The 26,922-nt window shown below is 38.2% G+C and overlaps 6 protein-coding genes and 1 non-coding gene across 8 annotated transcripts; 3 read left to right on the top strand and 4 right to left on the bottom strand.

The window, feature by feature from the left end:
* The first annotated feature begins 1,610 nt into the window (after window positions 1-1,610).
* Window positions 1,611-5,135, top strand: LOC148918429 (protein trichome birefringence-like 37). Its single transcript, XM_089047805.1, is given in 6 exon segments — window positions 1,611-2,057; window positions 2,153-2,315; window positions 3,941-4,116; window positions 4,253-4,411; window positions 4,495-4,571; window positions 4,574-5,135. Coding segments are annotated over 6 exon segments (1,083 nt in total). The 5' UTR covers window positions 1,611-1,761; the 3' UTR covers window positions 4,786-5,135.
* Window positions 5,136-5,327: 192 nt separating this feature from the next.
* Window positions 5,328-7,916, bottom strand: LOC103324872 (uncharacterized). The gene is made up of 5 exons (XM_008226989.3): window positions 7,538-7,916; window positions 7,301-7,377; window positions 6,661-6,772; window positions 5,739-5,908; window positions 5,328-5,597 (listed from the first exon to the last, which is right to left on the bottom strand). The coding sequence occupies exons 1-4, from the start codon at window positions 7,801-7,803 to the stop codon at window positions 5,779-5,781; spliced, it is 585 nt and encodes a 194-aa protein (XP_008225211.2). The 5' UTR covers window positions 7,804-7,916; the 3' UTR covers window positions 5,328-5,597; window positions 5,739-5,778.
* Window positions 7,917-8,551: 635 nt separating this feature from the next.
* LOC103324873 (protein INCREASED PETAL GROWTH ANISOTROPY 1) lies at window positions 8,552-12,153 on the bottom strand. The gene is made up of 6 exons (XM_008226990.2): window positions 10,807-12,153; window positions 10,409-10,540; window positions 10,127-10,308; window positions 9,931-10,042; window positions 9,076-9,210; window positions 8,552-8,986 (listed from the first exon to the last, which is right to left on the bottom strand). The coding sequence occupies exons 1-6, from the start codon at window positions 11,941-11,943 to the stop codon at window positions 8,858-8,860; spliced, it is 1,827 nt and encodes a 608-aa protein (XP_008225212.2). The 5' UTR covers window positions 11,944-12,153; the 3' UTR covers window positions 8,552-8,857.
* Window positions 12,154-17,169: 5,016 nt separating this feature from the next.
* LOC103324871 (phospholipase A1-IIgamma) lies at window positions 17,170-18,977 on the top strand. The gene is made up of 2 exons (XM_008226988.2): window positions 17,170-18,017; window positions 18,123-18,977. The coding sequence occupies exons 1-2, from the start codon at window positions 17,340-17,342 to the stop codon at window positions 18,738-18,740; spliced, it is 1,296 nt and encodes a 431-aa protein (XP_008225210.2). The 5' UTR covers window positions 17,170-17,339; the 3' UTR covers window positions 18,741-18,977.
* Window positions 18,978-20,025: 1,048 nt separating this feature from the next.
* On the top strand, window positions 20,026-20,098 carry TRNAA-AGC (transfer RNA alanine (anticodon AGC)). Its single transcript has one exon. It is a non-coding gene; the product is annotated as a tRNA-Ala (tRNA).
* Window positions 20,099-20,603: 505 nt separating this feature from the next.
* Window positions 20,604-22,514, bottom strand: LOC103324870 (GDSL esterase/lipase At5g45910). Its single transcript, XM_008226987.2, has 5 exons — window positions 22,203-22,514; window positions 21,770-21,991; window positions 21,539-21,687; window positions 21,060-21,336; window positions 20,604-20,948 (listed from the first exon to the last, which is right to left on the bottom strand). The coding sequence occupies exons 1-5, from the start codon at window positions 22,435-22,437 to the stop codon at window positions 20,743-20,745; spliced, it is 1,089 nt and encodes a 362-aa protein (XP_008225209.2). The 5' UTR covers window positions 22,438-22,514; the 3' UTR covers window positions 20,604-20,742.
* Window positions 22,515-23,498: 984 nt separating this feature from the next.
* LOC103324869 (GDSL esterase/lipase At1g28590-like) lies at window positions 23,499-25,518 on the bottom strand. Of its 2 annotated transcripts, XM_089047926.1 has the most exons (6): window positions 25,238-25,518; window positions 24,921-25,151; window positions 24,277-24,425; window positions 24,035-24,199; window positions 23,923-23,992; window positions 23,499-23,823 (listed from the first exon to the last, which is right to left on the bottom strand). In XM_089047926.1, the coding sequence occupies exons 1-6, from the start codon at window positions 25,488-25,490 to the stop codon at window positions 23,591-23,593; spliced, it is 1,101 nt and encodes a 366-aa protein (XP_088904052.1). In that variant the 5' UTR covers window positions 25,491-25,518; the 3' UTR covers window positions 23,499-23,590. The 2 variants fall into 2 exon arrangements, with proteins under 2 accessions (XP_088904052.1, XP_008225208.2); XM_008226986.2 differs by having other exon boundaries at window positions 23,923-24,199.
* Between the last annotated feature and the right edge of the window lie 1,404 nt (window positions 25,519-26,922).

The following is a 26,922-nucleotide window of genomic DNA, read 5'->3' as shown; positions in this document are numbered from 1 at the left end:
AACAGAGACTCCACTACTAACCATTTCCACAATGGACTTTTTACCTACCCCATGCAATAGCTTGAGAACTGAGTTTGGAGAGATAGTCATGGGACTAACCCAAGGTGGGCCCAACTTGAGGAATGGGACTAAGCCTCTCTGAGAACAGAGAATGTTTTGAACTCTGGCCCTAAAGAAACTCAGAAGTAAAGTGTGGTGGCGGGCCTGACTGGGAAGACCAGCCTGATATTTTTTACTTTAGGGTTTTTAGTTTTCTAAATCTTTGGGTCTTGGGGACAAAGTTGGATGAAATGTCCAAAATAGATAAATCAAACCGACTGTAAGGAAATGAAAGTGACCTGGACAGCCTGTGGAACCCACCCTTTTGGTTCACTCTCCTATTGGTTTCAAAATTTTCAATGTTCTGCTTATGAATTATTTTTGGCTTTTGATTTTTAATTTGTTGTGGTTTCAGTGCAGCAGATGGCTTTGTCAATCCTTTATAGATTTTTATTTTTGCATGAAAGAAGTCTTATCTCATTGACACATGAACCACACAGACACAGAACACAATCCTAACCTCAGAAGAGGCCACATAATTTGGCATCAGAAGCACTTTTCCTGATTTTTTAACTTGTCTTAAATTTGTTTTCTTTCAATTTAATGGAATATTGTCCACAAATATAACCAGAAAGGGAAAAGTCATACCATGGGTTCAGTTCCCTATCAAACTGAATTGTATTTTTGCCTACAACCAAAGAAGGAAACGTAAGGCTACAATGGTTGGCAAACAAGAACTTTTAATTTAATGCTTTATTTAAGTCACATGTTCTCCCACCAAAGAGTGGCTTGTTTGGGAATGTTTATATAGAAATCACTTCTGTTCATAAGCATTTTCTCATAAGTGCTTCTATCATAAGAAAGTAAAAAAAATTATTGAAAATAATATAAGTGATTCTTTAAGAAGTACTTGAAAAAACACTTTTGTGACCTAGAAGCACTTATAAGATTTTCAGTCAAACACTATTAGAAGTGCTTTTAGTTGTCACTAAACGTTTTTAGCCCTTCCAGAAGAACTCTTACTCCCACATGCCCAAATATCTTCATCTAGAAATCTTTGTTTTTATTATCTATTATCAAGATGCTATTTTTGTATTGTTTGTAAAGGATAAAATGGACCTAAAAGCAGCAGGCACATCAGATGTGTATGTCTATTTTATGTATTGGAAAAAGCGTATGTATAGATGCATCATGCATGTACATTGACAATTGAAATTTATAATTGGTGCAATGCAAACAACACATGATTTTACCATGTGATGTCAAATTGCAATTTGAGAGTACGAACAGCACAACACAGGTTTTTATGCCTGTGAGTCCGTGACATGCAGACCTATGATAATGCAAGAGAAACTTTTTCTCTTTTCTTGAAATAATAATAATAATAATAATAATAATAATAATAATAATAATAATAATTTCCCCATTAAAAAAAACCTCAGAATTTCAACCCCTTCACTTGATTCACCTTCCCAATTGCACTATTTCCGAATCCATCCAAGTTTTCCAACTCACATCAGGAAAAAAGAAATATTTATATCAATTAATTTTCATATCCTCTGGCTCAAACAAAGTCATGTGAACCGACGAAGCCAAACCTCTCCTTCCTAAATTCCAAATACTTTAAAGCTAGAGAGCTACTATAAAAACCCACATACCACATACATCTTTCTCTCACACTCTTCTTCTTCACAGCTCGTGAATGCATGTGTAAAATCCAAAATGGCTTTTAGGTTCCAAGCTCTGTCATGCCTTGTAGCTCTTCAAGTTCTGGTCTTGTTTTCGGATGAAGCAAGCTCTGCAGGACATGGACATGGCACCAGAATTTCCAGACAAAGAAAGCAAGCGACTGGCTGCAATCTGTTCCAAGGCAATTGGGCTTTTGATGCTTCTTACCCCCTCTATGATTCTTCCAGCTGTCCCTTCATAGATCCTGAGTTTGACTGCATCAAGTACGGCAGACCTGACAAGCAGTTCCTCAAGTATGCTTGGAAGCCTGACTCTTGTGACTTGCCCAGGTACCCTATCATATGCTATAATGCTACATTTAATTATAAAATGTGTCTTGCTTAATTTATAATTAGTAAACTAATTAATCTGTTTATTGTAAAAGGTTTGATGGGTTGGATTTTCTGAGGAGATGGAAGGGGAAGAAAATAATGTTTGTGGGTGACTCACTGAGTCTCAACATGTGGGAATCGTTGTCTTGTATGATCCATGCGTCGGTGCCTAATGCCAAGACCACCTTCAAAAAGGGCTATTCTGTGAACTTTCAGGTGAGTGAGAGAGAGAGAGAGAGAGAGAGAAGACAGACAAGGACAGAGTCAGACTGGCTTTTTTTTCTTTTGTTTCAAAATTCCATTTCTCTCACTGCATGACTGTCTGCATATTTGTCTGTCTCTCTGTAATTATTTTCTTACCTTATATTATATTTTATCTTGTTCCCTTTTGTCTCTTTTCCCAACATGTTCTTTTCTTTTTCGTTTTTATAAAGTTTTTGGAAGTTCAAGTCCTCCATACTATGCTGTTCTCCACTGTTATATTAATCTATTTTCTGGCAAATTTGATTTTCTGTTAAATTATGCTAAACTTGGAAACTATATAATAAATGTTGATAATTGCTTCAATTATTGTTGAATTTAATTGGTTTACATTGCTTTTTTTATACTGGAAGGAAAGCCTGGAGCTAGCTAAATGTAAATGATAAACCCATCATTGTGTAAAAAAATGATGTGTCTTAGCAGAAGGTTCCAGTTGTGGGGTTGGTGGGAATGAGAAAAATAAATAAATTTTAAAGCCAAGCTTTGTCCTATTTTTTTCCCTCTTTAAGTTATTCCATACTCTTTTTGCCTTTTGTTTAGTAGGTGGTAAAGAAAAAGAAAATATGTAGAAATCAATCAAAGCAGCTAATTAGAAACTGCAGGCATAAAAATTCATGTTCCCTCTTGAGATTTTATTCATTTATTGTCTTCCTTTTTCTGGTAGGAGAAATTCCAATGAAGAAAACATTTATTTAGAAAGCCTACCATGTTGGTGATGTCTAGCTTAGAAAAGTATGGGTGAAAGCTTATATGATCTTCATGAACTTAACCAATTATTCATTAGAGCCAAAATTCATAGCTCATCTTACCCCTTACAATCGATCAATAGTCTAAATTACTAAAGATGGGGTGTTTCTCACACACACGCACAATCAAGATTTCATGTTGGTTTAAATATGAGACCTTTAGTCTACAAGTTAAGATCTTTTTCCACTAGTCTAGACCCCGTCGGCTCACCTTACCTTTTAATTGGTTTGAACTTGAAACCTCTAATCTATAAATTAAGGTATTTTTCTATTGGGCTAGACCACGTCGGCTCACCTTACCCTTTAATTGACTTGGCAAATAGAAAGTCAGAAAGATGAGGCTGCTCGTACCCAACAAAGAAAAAGAGAAATCATATAAGGCTTCAATTTATTTATTTATTTATGTTCATGTCCTACATTATTAGTTTCAACGTAGATCTTTTAAAGCCATGAACGTTTACAGGCTGTGATCAGCTACCAGCCAACCTGTAGTCTCTTGTAATCATTTGTGGGCCGCCTTCTTCAATCATTTATCCTCTAATCGAGGGTTACAATAATTCAATTCACAAACTGCTCCATGTTGAATTATGCATTTTATCAAAATTTATTCAAAATAATTGCTCATAAACTAAATTTAAAGCATGCATGTGGTTGCTTGTAGTATTTATTTAGTTTCTTTGTGATGATATACTCTGGAAAATATATAATGATGTAGACGATAAGTGCTTTTGGCGACAGTGCTTTTTGCATACTACCAGCCATTTCATTGTTGCCATATTATTTGGAGGTCTTGTTGATTGAATCTAAAAGGAAGACGGGTTATGTTATATGCAGGACTATGGAGTGACTTTGTTTATGTTCCGCACACCATACCTGGTAGATATAGTTAGGGAAAACGTTGGCCGTGTGTTAAACCTGGGCTCCATCAACGCTGGAAATTCATGGAAAGACATGGACATGTTGATCTTCAATTCCTGGCATTGGTGGACCCATACAGGCAAATCTCAGCCGTACGATTCTAACCCTCGATCTTTTCTTTTCAATTTTTCAATTGAGGAATGCTAGGCTGTCTTCTCTCGTGTGCATGATCATAAACTACCGTTGATGCATTATGAGTTTCATTTTTTGGATGGTTGTGTTGTGCAGATGGGACTATGTTCGGGATGGGACAAATTTGTACAAAGATATGGATCGTTTGACAGCATTTTATAAGGGGCTCTCCACATGGGCTAAATGGGTTGACTCAAATGTTGATCCTTCAAAGACCAGAGTCTTCTTCCAAGGGATTTCTCCAACCCATTATCAGTAAGTGTAAATCAAAGCGGTAGATTTGATCACACTACTTTGTGAGACTTATAATTAACAACCTCGTTGTTGCATTGAACCAGGGGGCAGGAATGGAATTCTCCGAAGAAGAATTGCTATGGAGAACTTGGACCTCTATCTGGAACAACATACCCAGCAGGGCCACCCCAGCTTATGCTGTTGTAAATAAGGTGTTAAGCACGATTAAGAATCCGGTATACTTGCTCGACATTACGACACTCTCACAATTAAGAAAAGATGCTCATCCCTCAACTTATAGCGGCGACCACTCCGGCAACGACTGCAGCCACTGGTGCCTACCTGGGTTGCCGGATACTTGGAACCAACTCCTATATGCAGCTCTCATCATGTGAAGGTCAACCATACTGAGCAACAGTAGCAACCATTTTAGTTTCCTTTCTTTCTATACATTGCTTGCATAGTCGAGGGGTTTAGAATTTCAGATTCACTTCGATTAGTAAACGACAATAAGGTGCCAAAATCAGTTGTAAATTGATTGGTTTAATTGACCAGAAAAATGGTTTGGATTCGTAGATAGACAGAGAAGAGATGGAGAAGTGAGAGTGTATGTGCGATTACAAAAAGCAAAAACACTCGTCTTAGAGTAACTTAAAGTCATTGGCTAGTTTGAACTTTCCTGTTAATTTGCTCTGTGATCTAATTAAAGAAATGTACATGTGGAGATTTCCAGCATTGTGGTCAACATTGGTCTTTTCTTTTAAGCTCTTGAATGTGTGAAGATGCTTCCAATAATGATATAAGAGCATTATATTATTGGTCCGCAATTTCAGTCAAAGGCTTAAGTGATTTCAAGAAAGTTCACTATTTTTCCTTTTGGATAAGAAGATAGGTAACTATGTTTCAAATGGAGAACAGAAAACAGAATGAAACGAGATGACAAGCAAATTATGATGGTTAATATCATTAGAAATTTATGCTGGAAGCAATTGTCTATAGCATTACCTTGAATTCCAATTATTCAATAAGCATAGAAGACCTAGCATATAGAGACACCATGATTGTCAAAATAATCATCAGCCACAAAAGATGTTAGGAAGACAGCTCTTGGTACAAACAAAAAAATCAAAGATACGTTGATGGACGCAGGCATTCCTCTCACTGTTGAAGACTCTGAAGCACCAGCCATCGTCCTCCTAAGAGGGTTCTGCAACAATAAGAGATATTGAACTTCGGCTCTCAGTTGAATGGCAATTCACCACAGAATAAACAAAATCCCGGCGCAGGTTGGGAAAAAAAAAAAAAAACCTATCTGCATCTTATGTGGAAAAGAAAAGTGAAAACAAACCTTAAAAACACTCTGGTGGGGGATTGGAGGAAAGAAGAAGCTAGTAACCAATGTAGACTGCTGCATTCACTATATAACATTCGTCATTCTTATCTCCCATTTCTTCCACGCACACACCACTTGAGCATATCAGTCCGCCATCCACAACTTCAACTTTCACAATTTTTCCACTGCGATTAAGTTTTAGGGGGAAGATAAGGCAAAAACAATGTCAAAAAATGTGTGGACTCTGGTTTCAACATCATAGCACTGCATTGTAAAAGAGAGCATTTGCATATCTACGCAGTGGATAAACCCGAACAAACTGGTTTGCTAGCTCAGTGCATCCTTAGGATGTTGTCAAGAAGCACTCACAAGTTACTAACAATTAAAGTTTTGCAAGCAGAAATGTACATGCCGTGACTAGACCAAGTCAAATTTCACAACCAACGAGCACTTGGGCTCATCCCTTAATCTATAGTCTGTAAGCTATGCTCAATGCAAATTGGAGTAGAAGCTGTACAGTAAAGAGAAGTTTCCCACATTTCGGGGGGAATAATCCTACTGGACAGTATTGAAATAGATTTGATAGCTTCTTCCAAGGAAGAAAGTTCACCATACTAATTCTCCATCATACTAAACTAGTGGAGCCATTTCAAAGCTCCTTGATATAATTCCTGTTGAACAAGGATTAGCACCAGCAAAGGTCTTAATGCAATATGATTATAGCCACTTAAAAATTCAAACATTAGATTTCACTAACAGGCACAATGGTAAACACCGGTAAGATTGATTGATTCCATATAAGCGAAAGATATGGTTACCTATGAATGCTGCCACATTGTCAATGAATTTGGCAGTGAACAGCTTAGTATAAGAGATTTGGCAAAGTTTCAGCGAATGAAAGTTCACGCATCCAGATTCAAAAAGTGCAAATACTCACTAAGGAAAGACTGATTTGACCCTCTCGACATCCAGTAACGGTTGGAGTAAATGAGGCACACCCAGCTTGATCTCTAGTTTCATCTCCTCAAATGTAACACCAGGTATTGACCCTGCAGCAATTTAACTTTATGACTACTAATGAAACAAACTCCATAAGAATCCTATTAATGCCACTAACATCATCCAACACAAGATAATGTAATCAAATAAATCATCACATAAGGGTTCCTATAGCATCCACTCAAATTCGTCAAAACCGCAGTGCTCATTTACCAACACATAACATGTATTCACAAAACAGAATTCAACAGTATTTAGGCTAGCAAATACAGCATAAAAGAAACAGCCAGTATACTAATAATTTATTTACAAATTTATAAATAAACTCAATCTTAGACATGTATTTATAAAAAAACCCAAGCACTATTTAAACATAGAAACACACCCAAAATCAACCCAAAAGTCAACTTTTTGGGTGCGTTTATAAATGGGTTTTGAGTGTGTGTAATGATGGGTTTTGAGTGTGTTTATATGTTTAAATAGTGCTTGAGTTTTATAATTTATTTGGGTGTTTTAGTGAAACTCCCTGATTTATTTGTCTTACCACTAAATTTTTTAAAGGCATATGATCATATTACCTCTTCGAAACGCAGGGATTGAATTAGAGGTGATGGCATCTCTGCAAGCCCGCATTGCTGCAGCGGTAACGTCTTGGCTGTAACACAAAATTTCATCAAACTTCATATTAACCAAGCTACTTCCTTTAATTAAAGCTCAAAATTTTGATACTTCAACGCATGAAATTCTCAAATGGGCAAATCATCAAATGTGGCAAAAAGAGCGAGAAGAGAGTCAAAGGGGCAAAGGAAGCTGACCCATGTTGGTCGTAGCCCACGCCCATCTCCACGAACAAGAGCTTCATAGGTGGGGTTGAGACGCCGGTCTCACTTTGCTGGGCTTCCATGGAAGCTGATGAGGCTTTGATTTGGCGTAAGAACCGAGAGGCTCGAAGAGAGGACTGGTTTGGGGTTAGGGTGAGAAGTAGGTGTGAAGCTAGTGATGGGTTATTCTTATTAGTATGATCAGTAAACGCGGCAGATGAAGAAGAAAGTGGCAGATTTAGAAACAAGCAGGCCGTCATCTTCTTTGCCCAGAGCAAACTAATTTTCGTCGCCCCGACATGATTAGCACCGCCTCTCTCAACGGACAAAGCCGGCCCTTTCTTTTTTTTATTTTTTATTTTTCTTTTTCAAGCAGGACAGATTATCCAATAATAATATGGTGAACGTTTTACCAAATGTAAATAATAATAAATTAAATAAATAAAAAAATAGTATTTTCTCTTTTTTATGCAATGGGCTTGTAGCCCAACTGATTAAAGTAATTTCTAGTGCCCACGATGTATAGTGTTCCAACTATAATAAGGCTAGTAACAATTAGGTATCTACATCATCATAAATTATATTGTTGTTGCAATTTGAGACCTCATTAATTGATAAGTACATTACACTACTGGCATGAACGAACTTTGAAAAGAAATTATTGAATTGGTTGCATTAAATATGTGAATATCCCTACATGTTTTTAGTAAGAAAGTATCAAAGATGCTAGACCTAAATGATACTAATCTTGACAAGTGAATGAGCTTGAAATTTGAAACCGAGAAAGACTAATCGGTCTTTAGGGGGGCATTTTGGAACGCAAACTTATAACCTTAAGCTGTTATATGATTTGGAACGCAAACTCATAACCAATTAAGATAATCAATTACTGTTACTAGATGTACCTAGGACTTGAACATTTGCTATCTTACATAACCTAGCATTAACAAAATCACCGGGAAAGTGCAGAACCATTTTCTGCATCAACAACAAAGATTGATAACATGATAAGAAAAGTAAGGTTGATCTTATTCGTGATTGAAGGGAGAGTCACGAAGTTGTAGCATACAGCATACATACTACATTCTTTTATAAGCTATATTATACATGTTAGTTCTGGGTAGGAACATTAAAATCGATACCCAAAATCTGTCCGAGCAGGCGTAGAAGAAGAGTAATAATAATATGAATAAAATTATGAATGTGCGGCGCTACCGCCATTGTATTCACAAATACAATGTTTCTGTCCTTCCTTTACAACAAAAACCCTCAGAGCAATTTTCTGAAGCTGAGCTTGCTACAGATGGATGATTGTTAGCATGGTGTAGACCTGCATACAATTTTTTGCTGTTGCTGGTTTTGGCATTGTACATGGCATGACCTGACTTTATCTCTCAACACCTGGAATGCTCTCATTGTTTCTGCATCAAAACCCCCGGCAAACTGCAGCGAATAATCACGTCACTACTCGAAAAAATGTGAAATGTCTGGACATGGTAAAAGGATGCTGTTGTAGTAATGAGTATTTTTACCTGATGTACGCGGAAGGCAAATCGAACACCTTGAACTATCAGCTCTTCTTCTTCGGGGCCACCTCCTACTATTTCAAGCTCAGCAGAGACTCTTTTCATGTACTTCATTGCCAATTTCACGGATGCCAGCTTGATCTATGAATTTTTCATGTCCATACACCATTGTCAGTACAATAACAAGCTAACTAACTAGCATTGTTGGTGCTATAAATTACACCCTTCTGGATTTAAGAGCCTTAAACAATTTTGCATCCCCACTTACTATATTCATTATACCACCTAACACAACATTTATGCTGCATAAGCTAGAACAACCGGAAAAGGAAAAGTTGTAATTCAGATATCATGAACTTAGGATACTACTACCACTAGCAATATACTGTAATAATTTTATTAATTAATTGTACTGAAGTTAGGCTGCAGTTCAATTATTCTACTAATCAATCAATAATCCAATTCAATTCAATGGTCAGGGGACAGCCTCCAGACAAAACATATTATATGTAGAAAATGGGTGAGAGAGAGAGTCTTATTTGCTTCTTTACACCTATAAACATAAAGTCAACATAGAATCTTACTTGCTTCCCTACTTCTATAAACACCGAAATGAAAAAGTGAAGAAGACAAAACATATTGTATATCAGGAATCTGGGAATTCACATGTGCGCATGCAGGCGTGGGAATAGAAAATGAAAGGAAATCTTAGCTATACTTTCCTCATCTTGTGACCCCTACTACGCTAGATTACATGGTAGACCGTGTCAAAAAGATTTCTCAATTATCTTACACGTCTGTGATTTTATACCTAAAATCTATAACCGATAAAAAAAAAGATGGATTTGTGGAATGAATTACCTGGCTTACAAATTCAGTATCGAGCATCCAATTGGTAGGGATTTGGAAAGCCTTGTATCTTTGAGTGGCGGATTCTCTGATCCGTGAAAGATTATAAACACCATGCTCCAATCTGTTCCAAATTTACCGAAAACATTATAACACTAGAATAAATCATGGCATTAGTTTGCAAAGAGACGACCAAAAAGTCGCTTACTTTTCCAGCAAAGCCTGCATCTTCTTGAGGGTTGGACCACAGGGCTGGCGAGAATCGTCGGGAAACGACGAGGCCTCGGTTTCAAGCTTCTTGAGATCACAGTACCCAAATGCAGCCTCGCGCAGAGCATCGGCTTTATGCTCTGGCCAGTCGAAGTGCTTCAGCACAGCTCTTTCATCCACCTAAACAAAAAGAAAATCAAAGTCAATCCTCAATTAGAGATTTTGTGAAAGTCAACATAAATCATGTAATAATTTGTTGATTTGGAAAATAGAATGGTACCAAATATGAGAGCTCATCGTCCAGCCATTTGACAAAAGGCACCACATCCTTGATGTCTGTAAACGCTGCGTTCTCAACTTCCTTTATCAAAAACCTTATGAAATCTCCTTGCGTTTCTACATCCGTTTTTATCTGTAGATACAGAAACACATCATTTTCATCGACTAAAGTCAAATACAAAATTGCCACTCTACTTCACCAGAATTACACCTTTTCTATTTAAACAAAAGCAATTCCATTCGAATCTACGCACTGTCGTATCTAACAAGCGAAAAAAAAAGCTTAGACCTAAACAATAAAGACAAATAAGACGACCACTTGTCACTGACAACTGACACTACCAAAAAGGCAGTGGCAAAGTCGTAATTTTAATAAGCAAACACGATGCCGGAACTTACCGCGAGCAAGTAAGCCGAACGGTTCTCGATCTCGCCGATCATGTCACGGGCATTTGCGGTTGCCAGCACGTCGGAGCCTCCACTGCCGGAGTCTCTGCGAGAGTCTCTTCTCATCAGAGAGTGGTAAAACTCCACAACCTCCGGCACTCGCCTCACCTTCGCAGGGGCCGGCCTTCTTCCTTTAGGAGGCGGGGGAGGCGGAGGCGGCGCCGCTCTTGATGGTGGAGGTGGCGGTGGAGGTACCGACTTTGCCTGGCTCGTTGGCGGCGGCGGAGGTGGTGGAAATGTAACCGCTTGTTCTGTTGAGGCCTTGTTTTCGCCGTTGGATGTGGATGGTCTTGGAGGCGGTTTAGGAACCCTAGGAATGCGAGATCTGAGAGTAGACAGAGTCGACTCGGCGAGTTCCTCCGAGTTACACCTCGAGTGTCTCGGTCTCTCCGTTTCTGCTTCCTCCCTCTTCGAATCTGAGCGCTCGAGCTTCTGACTCTCCTGATTTGCATGAACGTCCGCGCATTTGACTCCCTTCTTTAAGTTTTTTATGAGATTGGACCTTCCGGTGACCTCCATGAGCCCCTGGAATCTCTGCGACGACGAAAGCTCGTCGCTCTCCAAGTTTATCTCCGCTTTGCTACGATCCGACGCCGTTTTCTTCAACTCCGAAATCTCAGCCTCCATTGCCTTCACTTTTTTCTCGCTCTCCCTCCTCTCTTCCTCTAACATCAACTTCACTTCCTCTACCTGATTTCTCAACCTCTCGTTCTCGGCCTCCAAGGCCTCCATTTGCTTCGAAGCTCGCTCAATGTCTTCGCTCTTGTTGAGGATCTCGTTTTCCAAAACAGGGACAATGGCGACGGACTCTCTCAAGAGCTTGTTCTCGAGAAGCTCGGTCTTCAACCTCGACTCTCGCTCCCGGAGCTCTTCGACCAGGCGGAGAAGCTCCGTCACGTCCGGCGGCTTAGGCTGGACCTGTGCGGAGGAGCGTGGGAAGTACACGCCAAATGAGCGCGAGAACACCGCCTTCTGCGAGACCTTACCGGAGCTTACCGACGGCGACGGCGACTTCGAAGGTGTCTCCGGTTTCGCATTTGATGGCGATTTTTGCAGCCCCATTGCCGCCCTCACCTTCCCAGCTACCATTGCAAAATTCTCTCTCTCTCACTAACCTCGGGTCTCTCTCTCCTCTTGGATTGGGGTCTGTGATTCTCAAGTCCTCTTGTTTGCAATCCTCTATAGAGCGAAGGCTTACAAAGACGTCCCTGTCTGTGTGCGTCTGTCTCTGTGTTGGAGAAAGTGAGTGAAGCTCTCTTTGTCGAGCTTGAAGTTTGCGACTGAAATTAAATAATAATTGAAAAAAATAAAACAAATAAGTAGTTCAATTTATAGATAAATTAATTTAAAGATAGAGGGAAAAAAAGCAGAAGGCGCCGTTACCGAGGAACGGTCTTCTTTTCTCGGATCCAAATTTTTTAGAAATGAAAATTGACGAAGCAGTAGTCCACGCGCGAAGAGGGATTTGGTGGGTAAGATTTTGAAAAATCTGATGAGTTATTGGGGGCGCGTGGGATTAGGGCGGTGGGTGATATGGCTTTGGGGCTGTAGTTGAAGGATGGTGAGAGTGCAATGAAATTGATTTAGAAAGAGTGGGAAGTTTTGGAAACTAGAAAGGTCATTCTAACGGTCGGCTTGGTACACTATTTGTCGCGATAATATCGCGAGATCTCGCTTGAGTTTGTGCTTTGACTGGTTTGTTTGCCATGAGAAGTCAATGTGGGTCTTTGGCAAGTGTTGAATTATAATTAGTATTAATAAATGTATCAGATTGTTGTTAATCATAGTAAACCCTACATCATTATTAATCTCCCCTGGAGCATTGCTCTCTAAACCGACCACTTGTCTTACCTTCAAAGGCTCAGGTGTTGGAACATATAAATCATAATTTGAGGAAAGATTATGTTGTGTAATCCTATATATATATATCTATATATATATATATATCATTGTATATTTACATCTCTCATCACGAGCACTCAGATAAAGGAATAACATTCCCGGTTGTATGTAAGAATCTCTGCAATCTTGAGACTCCTTTATTTTTGTGCTGAGTGTTGAATTGGGAAATTCATCCCCCTTCTTTTGGTAATTTCCTCACCATGTTTTTGCTACATTATTAGAGAGAGAGAGAGAGAGAGAGAGAGAGCATGGATGTTCATGTTCTTTTGAATTGGTAGCTGTGGGATTTTGTTGGTAGCTGTACAGCTGCTTTGAGGATGACATGAGAATGTGAATCAAGGGAGAAAGACTTTAATAGATATTTAGTGATATACCCATTCTTAGAACTAATATTATAAATAAACACTACACCATTGAATTTCTATAAATAAAAACAAAACAAAAAACCCAAAAAATGACAACTGGCATTATTGAATTTAATATTTATTATTAAATTACTTTGATGTCATATTTAGTGTTTTAGGTATTTTTATGAGATTTTGGAGTTTGGCTTGTTTTAAGAAATTGATGGCAGTTTTGTAATTTATAAGAAATTAAAAGCTTTTTTGTTATGTTGTAAATGAGTTTTTGGTTTGTTTCTAAAGCCCATTTCATATAGAGTATTTTTATAATTTGGGCCCCTATATTGGGTATAATAGTGAATCTCTCAAAAAAGAAAATGGAGAAAGATTTCCATGAAATATGGAGCTATAACATGCGTGATAACACTTCCACATGACATAACATTATTGGTTGAGGATAGCAAAATAGTGTTATTCCCGTTGCAACTAAGTTTTTCCTTATAAAGAAGAAAGACTTTTATGAAACGGAAGAATAACACTATTTTGTTATCCCAACCAATAAAGAGATTTGTAGCTTGTCAATATCCATGCCTTGCTTTCCCATTTTCGTTCAATTTGAGTATGAGTGTGCGTGTGACTAATTATACTTCAGCTTAAAGTACAAATATTTGGGCCAAAATTATATATAGATACAATTTAAAATGAAAAAAATATTCATAATAATTTATAAGAGCGTCAAATTTGTAAAAGAAAAAATAATTATCCAAAACTTGAATTTGGATATTATCTCACATGAATTCTGGGGTGGCACCGCTAGTTTGTTTGAAGAACAGAAGAATTGCAAATCTATATTGTATTGTGAATGAGAAAAATAAATGTGAGGAACGGGTTGTGTAAGAAACCATATGTGAAAGTAATGTAACATGCCCCGGGAGTAAATGTAACGTGATCCAAAGTGGTCCTCCAACCACAAGCATATGCTTCAAATTTAATCATCTTAACAGTTTCCCATCAAGATAAAGAAGACGTTGCAAAAGCCAACGAAGCACGAATTAATAATGCGTTTGCATCTCCTCGAGTTCATGAAAGCTGAGGAAAAAATTTCGAAATCAAAATGTAAAATTGGATCTTAATGAAAGCGAAGTTGAGGTATTCAATTTATCCAACATTTTACAACTTTCTTACTATCTTATTAATTTTTTTCTAAAAATTTTTTAAAGAACATGCTTTTTTCTTCAAAAGAAATTCCGTTTTTGACTTTTTCTTTTTCTTTTCTATTCTTTGTTTGTTTTTTTTAATTTATTTAAAAAGGGAAGATCAAAATGTAAAATTGGATCTAAGTTTAAGGAGTATGGCAATTAAAAAGTAATTTCACAATTAACCAGACTACTTAGTTAGTGACCAATTAATTGGTTAGTTTGGGAGTGATTAGAAAAGGCGGGATATAGTTGCTTGGGAGTTGGGATCTCCAGCTTCAATTGAATGCATCAAGGAAAGAGTTGGTCAACGACCAGCGTCAAATGAAGTCATAGGCGCGTATAGCAATGACCACCATCAATTTTGGGTCCAAATAAGCGGTGCTGCAGTCTGATATTATGTTAGGAAATTCGTAAATCCAAATACAAATCTGATTATAAGGATTTCAAAGGGACGAAACTGTGGTCCACTAGTAATATTGGTATTATCTCTAATTTAATTATTTATAAAATTTAGTAAGTGATAAGATTTATCACAAAAGATCTCAATACTACTTGTGGAAGCAAAATATCTCATGTCAAATAATTAAGCCAATCAATTTAGGAATTATTTGACCTAATTGAGAGTTACTCAATTTAATTAGGATTTATTTGATTCTTACCTTAATTAGAGATTTAATTTAAATCAAATTCCTAATTACATCAATCTCGCCAAATCAAGAAAGAATAATTCTTTTGATCTGTAGAATTATTCTTCTGAAACCCTAGGCTCCGATAGATAGCTACGCATAATAGTTGAGGTACCTCTAAAATCCTATTTGAAACTTTGCAGAAATTCCCTCTCACAAACCCTAGCTGCTATAATTCTCCATCTCTCACACACGACTCTGATCACTCGATTTACACCATACATATATCTCCGTATCCTTTTAAGCTATTGTTTCTTTACGAATCAATTGAACTAACTTAGGCATCTGATGGCCTTTGGCCAACACCTCCTGGGTGTGGTCCTCTTATTCCGATTTATTTTACAGGGAGAAATAGACGAAGAAGAGAAAGGATGGATCTTAGACGAATATTCTTGTGGGACAATAATCGCTCCCACACTACTCATTATATGTTTTAATTTATTTAGTTAATTTTTCGATATGAGATTTTACATTATTTAACAAAACTTTCACTAGGTTACCATAAAATCATGGGTATAAATTATAAATTAAAAGAGAGAAAGCTTGAAACAGAATGGGCACGGCAAATATGCATAGAGATGATAGACAATTTGTCGCAAAGGGAACAAGTCTCGTGAAGATGGAAGCTGGTCACGGGGTGTGATGGGATAGGACGTTGGTGGTGGGACTTGACCATTTCTTTCTCATGCAACTGTATTATGTGCAGGAGAATAATATCCCCGTAATAAGATTTGAGTTCAAAAAGGTCACCCCCTCTTCCAAAAGAAAAGATAAAAAAGTTAAAAGGACTCTGTTCTGTGAACTGGTCCAAGTAAGTAAAACTAATGAGAACTGGCCAATGGGGTCTTATCTGAGTGATAGGGTAGTCTCCGGTTCGATCTTCCATTATATGTGCACGTGAGAATACTCCCTCTTTTTAAACTACTGCCAAAAAAAAAAACAAACAAACAAACTAGTGAGAGCTGACAGAGAGCATCACCACTAGTCACCACCATTATTAATTTTAAATGTCGAATTTTGAAATTACCAACTTGGTGCATGGTTTGGGATGAGTTGGGTCACAGTTTGAATTAATAGACCCGTGCTTCTACAGGCCCAAACTTTCATCCCTCAATCTTATCTTGATCTCCTTAGCCTTACATAAGATTGAAAACCCATGATAATTTAGTCCATGTATCATGTTAAAAACCATGATCGAAGAGAAAAAAAAACCACAAAACGCAATGAATCGATCGTTTAGTATAATGACACCTAGTTTACGCAATGAATCGATCATTTAGTCTAATGACATTTATTTTTTACTTTATTGAAGAAAGTAAAAGAAAACATAGTGTGTCTAAAACTGTGATTCATCCCAATGGGCTTCGACAATGTATACCTTCGGGGGCCATAGTGTTGATTTCGCCATCCATTGCCTTTATCATAAGATGTGAGTGAGTACATTACGTACCATAAGCTTGTCCAAATCTAGGTATGGGGACATTGCAAAGTGAAGAGTCAAAAGCTAAGGCTTTTTAGTAGAAAGCTGCCAACTAAATTATCTATTCCTAGGAGACGTACGCCATTGGTTACATCATGCTTATTCTTCTTCTTATATATAATCCAATATGACTATATATATATAACCAAAATGTACAAGGCTTGCCTTGTTTAACTTGCCAACATCATACTTTTACCAAAGATGTATGTTTTCCCTTGTAGCAAAAGCAAACGCAAGGGCCATCACCATCATCTCTCTTTCTGTAACCAAAAAAGATGATCCATCTCCATCCATCTCCTTCTTATTGTCAATTGTTAAGTGGACCAATCGTTAAGAAAAAGCCTGTAGAAAACCATCTTGAAGGAGTTTTAGAGCCCATCCCATGCAGCATGTACATTGGCAAAAGATATGCTTCAATTTTAGAACTAGATGAAGACAAAGTTTTGAACATAATAAAGTTGCCAACCACCAAATTCTCTGTCGAGGAGTAAGCTGATTTTGCTTCATTGCTTGTACTTTCCAAGCCAAGAATAGGGGAATCTAACCTGCCTTAGAGAAATGGGATTTCATCGGATTTGGCATATGCCTAATGTCCAAGATATGCAATCACATTGCTTGCAGCAACAAAATTAACAGAATTTACTTCAAAGTTTCCTATTCTTGGTTTGAACTTGTTTTCCTCAATCCTTTTATACTATGAGACTACGAGACCAATCTCTGGCCACACGGATCAAACATTAGCATCTCAATTTGTCTAAGATTTCAAAACTTCTAAATTTCTGTCACCAATCACAATGTTTTCTTCCAGCCATGATTTTACAGGGAGGAAGAAAGCTACGAAAGTCAAGGTGATGCATTGAATATCTTTTGTTTCTAAATGCATTCTAGAATTTTTCGTGGAGTCTATATAAAGAAGGCAACAAGACTCGTCCTCTTCACGAGGATGTTTGGTTTGAAGAAAAAAATGGATAGCAGTCATAGCATAGCCAAAAAATGGAGGCATCTAAGTGGCCAGAACAACTGGCAGGGCCTGTTGGATCCTCTTGACATTGATCTCCGTCGCTACATAATTCACTACGGAGAAATGGCTCAAGCTACTTATGATGCCTTCAACACAGAGAAGGCATCAAAGTATGCTGGAAGCAGCAGATATGCCAGAAAGAGTTTTTTCTCTAGAGTTTGTTTAGAGAAAGGCAATGCTTTTAAGTACAATGTGACCAAATTTGTGTATGCAACCTCACAAATTCAAGTCCCTGAGGCCTTTCTCATTAAGTCTCTATCAAGGGAGTCTTGGTGCAAGGAATCCAATTGGATGGGGTACGTTGCTGTGGCTACAGATGAAGGGAAGGCTGCGTTAGGCAGGAGGGACATTGTGATTGCTTGGAGAGGCACTGTGCAATCATTGGAGTGGGTTAATGACTTGCAATTTAATTTGGTTTCTGCCTCAAAATTACTTGGTGAGGACGGTGATCCTAAGGTGCACGAAGGTTGGTACTCTATCTATACTTCAGATGATTCGCGTTCGCCTTTCAACAAAACCAGTGCCAGATATCAGGTATAATCATATTGACAGTCTGTTAACTTAACATGCAAGACTTGACAAAAGAACGTTACATGCAAAAGTAATGTTTTCTGACTTTTTGCATTTATATATATCCAGGTTATTGAAGAAGTTAGGAGACTAGTAGAGCAATTCAAGGATGAGGAAATTAGCATCACAATAACAGGGCATAGTTTGGGTGCAGCAATTGCCACACTGAACGCAGTTGACATTGTTTCCAATGGCGTAAACAGGCCAAAGGAGCAGCCAAACAAAGCCTGTCCAGTAACAGCCATTGTCTTTGCCAGCCCTCGAGTTGGAGACTCAAACTTTGAGAAGGTCTTCTCCGGGCACAAAGATGTTCGAGCCTTACGCGTTCGTAATGCTTTAGATGTTGTCCCCAACTACCCAATTCCATTGGGTTACTCGAACGTGGGAGAAGAGCTGGCCATCGACACTCGAAAATCCAAGTACCTGAAGAGCCCTGGAGGGCTGGCAAGTTGGCATAACTTGGAAGGGTACTTGCATGGAGTTGCAGGAACACAAGGGAGCAAAGGAGGGTTCAAGTTGGAAGTTAAGCGTGACATAGCCCTGGTAAATAAGAGTGCTGATGATTTGAAGGAGGAGTATCTTATACCGGCGTCTTGGCGGTGTGAGAAGAACAAGTGCATGACTCAGCTGGACGACGGTTCTTGGGTGCTGAGGGACCATGAGGATGATGATGATGCTGATTTTTAATCTTGATTGTTTTTCTTCTTTTGTTGGGTTACGTTTGATCATGTATTTAGAAGATGATTTCTGTTTTTGTGGTTCTGTCCATAGGTTTTAGGTTGATTATGCATCAGTCTGTGTTTCAATTGTGCGATATTATAAGAAAAGAAAAGTGAAAATTCCGTACGTTGAAATTTGGGTTGTATTGTATGAAAACCAAATACCATGATATATATGGGTTTTAGGTTTTTGTGGTTCTGCCGATATATCAACACAAAGCCCAATTTACAACCTCATAGTGCTAGCCCAAATACCTTAGCTACAATCATATCTAATTTTGAGGTGCCATATTGTTTCTATAATCTTGTTAGGGGAGGTTCTCCAATGAGTATTTAAGTTAAGGATTTGTTGTACATTTTTAATTTTGGTCATTGGATTGCATTCATTCGATATGTTAGTAAATTTAATATACAACATATATGCAATCGAACAGTCAAAATTAGAAATATGTAACCAATTAATCCTTAACATAAAATACTTATTGAAGAATCTCCCATCTTATTAGAGCACTTCCAGCAATAAAGGCTTGGGGGAGGGGAGAGGTTTAGGCCCAAAAATCGTTTCTAGCAACAAGGGCTGGCCAAGGCAACTGCTGGGGCCCACGAAACCAGGCCACCTCAGGCAAAATGAGCTCGAGTTCAAGTCGGGGTTTGCTGACGTCAACAACAACAATTTTTTATTATAAAAAATCTAAAAAAAATTCAGATTTTTTTTAAAAATAAATAAATACTTAGTCATAGTTTTCACTTCCCACACCAAACTCTATATAAATTTCTCTCATCATATCTCATGTGAATAGTGTTGCTATGACAATGAGTGGAAACACTACAACCTTTTGCAAGGGCAGCCACCATTCACGTGAATAGTAATGCGCCTAAGCCCCCTGCCATGATAAAAGGCAAACTGGTGGAAGTGCTCTTAGTATAGTAATGTCATGCTATTTATATGTATATGAAAAGTAGAAGAGGATACGGTATGTATATGAAATGGAGACTTGATGAACCAATACCATAAGTTTCTTGAACTGGATTCGGGGACAACTGCATTCCAACTAAACCTAATTTTTTTTACTGTGATATATATTAAATGATAAATTACACAAACAATAAGGTTGAAACAAAAGCTAGCAGACACGGTTGGTTTGTGTAGTTGTTGGAATATTATAATATATACAGGTCACAGACACTACTTCTTTGAAACACTCAATTTAGTAGTAGTTATATATGACATATCCGAAGCTTTGAACAACAAAGGGGATGTAGCTCAGATGGTAGAGCGCTCGCTTAGCATGCGAGAGGTACGGGGATCGATACCCCGCATCTCCACCTTTATCTTTTTTATTTTTCTTCCTTGAGCTAGACTGAACGACATCTAAAATCCTGTTGTTCGCGGAACCAGGCAATGGCCATTGCATTGGTCTCTCACCAGTTGACTGCCGGAAGCCTAACCTCCTTTCTTGAGCATATTATTATTATTATTATAAATGCTTCTGGCCACTAGACCCCATGCAATAAATAACAAATATGATGTCATCAAATTTTTATGTAGGGGTTAGGTAGTATTAACCGCCTCATGTCATGAATATGATTGATGTTAGCATACAGTGGTGGTCTTAGTAATTGCTTCAACAACTAGGGGGGTGCGAAATCTCTTAGCTGTTTAATGCTCTACCCACCAGCAAAGAAGGCGTAATCAAATCATCTTGTCTTCCATGCCTACCTCCCCCACGGGAAACCCTTGCCTTTCTCAAGTGATAGTTGCCAGTGTGGATTGAATTGTACGGATGGCCATTGTCACCTTGTTTGCTTCACAAGTAAGATCTTAAGCATATATTTTGAACAAAATGGTAAACTTGTTTCTTCACGGTAATATATTACACGCGCGAGCACACACACCAACAATGACAATCTATAGAAGGAACCAATTGTAAGACAAAGGCAAAGTAGCTAATGTATTATAAAGCTAGAGCCTAGAGGGGTGTGGCAAAACGGCCATGGATCAAGCCCTTGGCAATGTGCCCATAAGCTGCTTCTGTTAAGTGAATTCCATCCCAGTTTGCATAGGAAGATGGATCTTTACAGGCTGTTGATCCAATGTGCCCACACCTTGCTGAATTATTGAAGTTGTATGGCCCTCCCCCTCCACAACATGCCCTTAATGTCCCACTTTTGAACCCTTAAAAAACAAATAATATCATGATTTTAATAGACGTGTGGGTTAGTCCAATTGACCATAATTTATAAATGAAATACAGAGTGAACGGAAGTTCCAATTTATAAAACTTACCATAATGCTGAGGGGCATGGTAAAAAGGCATGGCTGCACCATAGTAGTCAGCATATATAATCCTTGCATGAGGGTATTTTAGTCTAAGTGCCCCCAGGGCACGCTTGAGCTCACTGTTATGGTACTTGGAGAAACCATTGAACGCCTTCAAACACCCATTTCGTTTATCATAAACAGCTTCGTTGGGGCTTCGAAACAGAGTCAGATACACAGCTGAGCACCCAATCGGCAAGTTTCCGGGCACCACCAACTCCACTGCTCCTTCCTCTATCAATGCCTGCCACACTCATTTATTATGTGACCATTTTTGTGTAAAATTACTATTATTTAACTGCAGACATGGTTTAGGCGAGTTGGACCCGCCTCCTTATCAAGTTCGAGTCTCCTTTCTCTGAATTAGATTAATTTAGACTATCGCTTGTATATAAAAAAAAAACCATATTATTTAAGTAATATAAATATTTGTGTATATTACATACACTGGTGGCTTGAGTAATTGCTTCAACAACAAATGGGACAGAGGCTTTGAGCTGTTTAATGTTTCCACCAACAAAGAAGGCATAGTTGTAATCGTTTCCACCTATCTCCCCCACCAGAAACAGAGCCTTTTTGAAGTAGTTGTCACACTCTGGAAAAATCAAATTAAAAATGTGAATTAAGTTAAGAAACTAGGTTTGTGGGTTAGTTTGATCTCTAGACTTTGTGATCACCTTGTTTGGTGGTGCAAAGTGAGGGCTTAAGCTTCTTGAACCAACCAAGCTGAGTGCTCAAGGAATCGTTTGTCCACAGAACGGATCCGATTTTTCTTTGGTAGAAGAATTGTGGGTCAAGCGCAGTGGCTCCAGCAACAGCAAAGTTCACTCCATGCTTCACATCTTGGCCTTTGCTTAGTGCCAGGTAGGGTGGCAAATGTGGCAACCCAAGTGCCTCAGCTACAACATTATCAAAGTTCATTCAATTCACATCACATGCCAAATTAATCAAATTAATGTATATTTATATATTACAGATGTGGGTTAGGATAGTGAGCTCGCCCTCTTACACTTAAGTTTGAATTCTCTCCTCGTAAATTAGATTAATTTAGAATGGTTTAGATTATCCATTGTATAAAAAGAGAGAAGGAGGGGAGGCGGAGGGGCTTACCAATGAAATCAACGACAAGTCGTCCATCGGAGCACCGGCCGGTTGCACGTCGAAAAAAGGTCTCTCCATAAGGGAGCTTTCCGATGACTGGGAATGCAAGGGCACCAGAGAGGAGGAAATTTCCGGTGTCACTAAGAGAGTCGCCGAAGTTGAAAATTGCCTCGTATGGTTGAAGACTTGAGGAGACTGTGCTCAAAGTCAGGCATAGAGAGGCTACAAGAATAAACAGCTTCATTTTGTAAAGTAATGGAAGAGGGATATGGGTGGTACAAAATACAAATACTGTTTGGCAATGTGGCTTTTGTTTGTGTCTCATTACATATTATTGGTTAAATAACTTTTAGCATAGGCTGTGTACTTATTTGTAATTTTATGTCGTGGTTTAGCAGTTTAGTTGAGCTTTAAATATTTTGGGCACGTTTCAACTAGATATTGGTCTTTACCCAATAAACTGATTGAAATAAATACTAGTGATGGTGGTCCAAGTGAGCAAGACCACAAGTTTCCACAATCAAGGACAGCTACATTTCAACTAAACTTAAAGGGGCACCGCTTTTGTTTTTTTGGTTACATTGGGAGCAAAGAAAATCTTGAAGTTTCAATCCGGTGCGGTGCAGTTTTCGCGGAGAAGACGACGAAGAAGAGAGAGAGAGAGAGAGAGAGAGAGAGAACTGATAAATTAAACTGGCTTGAAACCAGTTCAATGCCGGTTCAGCCAGTTATTTTTACCATTTTTTGTTTTTTTAATTAAAAAACTAAACCAAATCCTCAGAATCGATCGAGTTTGACCGGTCCCTATAAAAAAGTAATAAAATATTGCAACAAATAAAAGTAATAAAATGTAAGTAATTGACTAAAGTTGATTGGATATCATGGCAAAAAAAAAAAAAATGTTTATTAGATATGCTAAGGGCCCCCACTGTGCTTTTGTAGCAATTGGAGTCAACCAAATTTGTCACGATTGATTATGAACAAAGATGGCTCTAGAAGGGGTCTCTCTGGCTGTATTGGAGCTGGTGGGGGCTATTCGAGCTTCTAATGGGGATTGGGTGAGTGGGTATGTTGTGAATCTGGGGAGAGGACAGATTTTGGAAGCTGAAGTTTGGGGGCCCTTAGGATTCGTTTACGAAAGAAACAGAATTAGATAATATTTTTTGTAATATTTTTTGATACAAGCAATATTGAAGGAGGGGAGTTTTATTCTATCACACACACTGTTAATGTTCCAAGAAGATTCGAACTTAAGAACACTAATTTACTAGTCAAAAGCTTATTATTTGAAATATTAAAATGGTAAAACCAAAAATAGTTAAAGACTTTTTCAGTAGCTAGCTATTGGTAACTGTCTCTCGGGTCCGTTGCACACAAGTATTTCTCCTGTCTCTCAGTCACATTTGTGAAACACACAAGGAGGCAAGGCGTGGAAAGGTGTAATTTCCTTGTAGTAAAGCCTTGGTCATCAACCTGTATGCTGCTTCAGTACAGTGCATGCCATCCCAGTTGATAAACTGTGAAGGGTTCTCACAAACAGTTGCCCCTGCATTCCCACATTGTACGGATGAGTTGAAGTTGTATGGCCCTCCTCCTCCACAGCATGCTTTGCTAGTCTCCCCAGTAAATCCTGGAATTATTATTATTATTATTATTACACATTTTTTATTTATCATAAATTGTGAAATAGGTGGATATAGAAATATTAAAGGGGTTGAAGAAGAAGTACCAAACTGGCGTGGAGATTGATATAATTGCAGCAGGGCATTGTAATAATCTGCATAAACGATAGTGACCTGAGGATGAAGCCTTCGAATCCGACTTAGTTCTATCTGAAGCTGCTCATTGTGGTACTGAGCAAACTCGTTTAACCATTTTAGGCAGCCAGTCGAAGGGTCATATTGGCTCTTATCTGAACTCTCAAATTTTGATAGATAACTAGGAAGGCAACCGATTGGATTGTTGCCTGGTACCAAAATTGTTGCTGCCCCGAGCTCGATTAACTCCTGCAAACCACGCAGCCGTAGAAAATTAAGTTCATAGCCAATATTGCAAACAAAAAAAGAGATTCCCCAAGTCTTACATTGATGGTTGAAGCAATTGCTTCTATCACTAATGGTAAATATGATCGAACCAGTTCTATACTTTTTCCTCCAAGCAATCCATCGTTGTAATCGTTGCATCCAATCGATCCCATTAGAATTAGAGAAGTTGAGAGGAATTTCTTGCAGTCTGTAATTAATCAGAAATAAAAATTAAACAACTGATTGATCGACCAAGATGAAAATTACTAAAGTTGATATGTCCAACTGTTCAAGTTGTCATATAGTTTTGGTGGTGGATCCAAAGTGTACTAGCCAAACACATATATACAAGTGGACAGAAAACAATTTCAAGGAAATAATGTGTGAAGTTGAATTCTTTGTGAATATAGGCTATAATTTCTGAAAATGTGAAGATGCCCTCGGCAAACACAACAATTACCGACGCGCGCAAGTTTCATTGCAAACAAATGTGGCACAAATATTTCCCGTCAGAAATTAGCTATTTCCGATGGCAAGCTTATCCAAGGGCATTTTGGGTGTTGAAAATAGTAAGCATATTGTTGCATTATTGATGATGGAGGGTGTTTTGCTCTTGGAAATGGTATTTTTTCCGAGGGTATTTGGGGTCCCTTGGAAAAAATTTGCCGCAAATGACTACTTTTTTCCGTAGTGATATAATTACCTAAAGATGTGTTGCATAAAGATGGCAGCATTTGTTTGAACCACTCCAGTTGAATTCTTAGAGAGTTGTTGGTACTTGGACTATGAATTTCCATTGTTGCAAGAAAGGATGCATCGAGCCCCGTGGCTCCTATTACTGCAAAATTCACACCCGCTTCAAAGTTTTGGACAGGTTGAGTACTGTTCGGGCTTTGAAGAAAAGGTGGTACTAGAGGAAGCCCTAGAAACTGAGCTGCAAAAATGAAGTGAAAGTTAAATGAGAAGATGAAAAAAGTCAGATATATAGATATACATATAAGTGGATATATGCGTACGTACCAATGAAGTCTATGATTAAACGACCATCGGAGCATCGTCCCGTGGGATGATGAAAGTAGGTCTCCCCATATGGCGGTTGGAAGTAGTGGAGAGATCTGTTAGGGGAGCTGTTGTATAAGTTGCCTGTATCAGTAAGTGAATCTCCAAAGCTGATGACCGAATTGAAGCAACCAAGTACAGGCGGGATGATGAAAACTGATACGAGGATGAGGTTCATCAAATATGCCTGAAAAGACCACCCCATTGAACTCATCTCTCTCTCTCTCTCTCTCTCTCTCTCTCTCTCTCTTTCTCTCTCTCTGATATGATGTGTATGTGTGTGTGTTAAATTTTATACACATCTGAACTAAAGTCGAACTACTTTTAAGAATGTTAGGTACAGTGGACACCATTAAATGTGTGCCATAAGCAGAATCTACACAGGATATGTGTAGATAATATGGGGAAACTAAATCCACTGGAAATCTTTCCCATTTGTGTAGACCGGTTGGTAGTTGTTGGAATAACAGAGGTCACACACTAGGTACTAATTGGGGGAATGGTGTAATTTCCTTTTAACAAAGCACTGGTTATCCCAGTTGAAAAACTGCCAAGGGTTGTCACAGGCACTTGCCTGTGCAGAATCACATTGTGCTGATGAGTTGTAATTGTATGGCCTTCCTCCTCCACATCATGCTTTTGGAGTTCACCTGATAAATCCTGCAATGAGACATGAATCAAAGGTTTTATCGTATTTTTCAGCATTTCCAAACTCTGCATCTTTAACACTTCAAATATGCCTAATATAGTGTGCGAAAACAGGATTCATTACACCAACTAGGGCTGGGCATACACACCGAAAACCTGGTCAAACAGCCTAGCATATATATTTTTTATTGGTTATCGATTTGAAATCAAACCAAACCGATGTCTATGATTCGGTGTTAGGTGCTTGATATTGAGAACCATCGGTTAAACCAAACCAAACCGGTGAGTGGTACGCAAAAGTACCAATAAAATATTAAAGCTTGTTAAATAAAGCCCATGCATATGGAGATCTCACAGCCTGTCTCAGTCCTCTCACCTCCGTGCATCTATTTTTGTAATTCTCCATTTTATAAGCACCACTAGGTAAACGTGGGTTCAGAAATCTACATATGCTATTGTGAATATATTGGGATTGTGGTGATGTGAGGAGCTTATAAAAATAAGGAAACAATTTCATACCAACAAAGAAGATTCATAAACAGATATGAGTGAGATATATGAAAAATCGTCTGGCTGGCGTGTGTTGTAACTTAGAAGTGCACTGCCCCATAAATAAAATATCAAAAGCATCTTCTTCTTTTTTCTATTCTTCCCACCTAATTTTTATTTTGCGCACCTGAGCTATCTCTTCTTCTACATCTACCTCTCCCTCTCCCTCTCCCTCTCCCTCTATCGCTCCCCCTCCCTCTCCCATCCAAATTAAACTGATTTTATATATTAACTTTCTGCAATACAACATCAGCCTATAACATTTGCTATTTATAATTCCATTTACACCTTTACATAATTACATTTAGATAAACTGATTTTATTAATTTTCTGAGACTATATGAGAAGTTGTATCTTTTAGATATAACTTTTGATATCTAAAAGATACAACTTTTCATATAGTCAAGAGATACAACTCTTCATAAGAAATCCAAAAGTCCGAATCCAAT

Source organism: Prunus mume, linkage group LG3 (assembly GCF_029339155.1).
Source record: "Prunus mume cultivar Tortuosa linkage group LG3, ASM2933915v1, whole genome shotgun sequence".
NCBI lineage: Eukaryota > Viridiplantae > Streptophyta > Magnoliopsida > Rosales > Rosaceae > Prunus > Prunus mume.
The sequence above is the reverse complement of the archived record's forward strand: the minus strand, read 5'-3'. Positions and strand labels throughout refer to the sequence as shown.

Excerpts from the sequence above, each read along its gene's own strand:
- LOC103324873 (XM_008226990.2), bottom strand. The coding sequence starts at position 11,943 with ATGGTAGCTGGGAAGGTGAGGGCGGCAATGGGGCTGCAAAAATCGCCA. Across the intron at positions 10,309-10,408 it reads ACGATGAGCTCTCATATTTG|GTGGATGAAAGAGCTGTGCT; the intron begins GTACCATTCTAT and ends CTTTTTGTTTAG. Across the intron at positions 8,987-9,075 it reads TTGCCTTCCGCGTACATCAG|TTTGCCGGGGGTTTTGATGC; the intron begins GTAAAAATACTC and ends TATTCGCTGCAG.
- LOC103324871 (XM_008226988.2), top strand. The coding sequence starts at position 17,340 with ATGCATTCTAGAATTTTTCGTGGAGTCTATATAAAGAAGGCAACAAGA. Across the intron at positions 18,018-18,122 it reads AAACCAGTGCCAGATATCAG|GTTATTGAAGAAGTTAGGAG; the intron begins GTATAATCATAT and ends ATATATATCCAG.
- LOC103324870 (XM_008226987.2), bottom strand. The coding sequence starts at position 22,437 with ATGAAGCTGTTTATTCTTGTAGCCTCTCTATGCCTGACTTTGAGCACA. Across the intron at positions 21,688-21,769 it reads ACTTTGCACCACCAAACAAG|AGTGTGACAACTACTTCAAA; the intron begins GTGATCACAAAG and ends TGATTTTTCCAG. Across the intron at positions 20,949-21,059 it reads CCATGCCCCTCAGCATTATG|GGTTCAAAAGTGGGACATTA; the intron begins GTAAGTTTTATA and ends TTGTTTTTTAAG.
- LOC103324872 (XM_008226989.3), bottom strand. The coding sequence starts at position 7,803 with ATGACGGCCTGCTTGTTTCTAAATCTGCCACTTTCTTCTTCATCTGCC. Across the intron at positions 7,378-7,537 it reads GTGGGCTACGACCAACATGG|CCAAGACGTTACCGCTGCAG; the intron begins GTCAGCTTCCTT and ends TTTGTGTTACAG. Across the intron at positions 5,909-6,660 it reads GTCAAATCAGTCTTTCCTTA|TGGAAAAATTGTGAAAGTTG; the intron begins GTGAGTATTTGC and ends ACTTAATCGCAG.
- LOC103324869 (XM_008226986.2), bottom strand. The coding sequence starts at position 25,490 with ATGAGTTCAATGGGGTGGTCTTTTCAGGCATATTTGATGAACCTCATC. Across the intron at positions 24,426-24,920 it reads TTTATGCAACACATCTTTAG|ACTGCAAGAAATTCCTCTCA; the intron begins GTAATTATATCA and ends GATTAATTACAG. Across the intron at positions 23,824-23,922 it reads TCAATCTCCACGCCAGTTTG|GATTTACTGGGGAGACTAGC; the intron begins GTACTTCTTCTT and ends TAATAATTCCAG.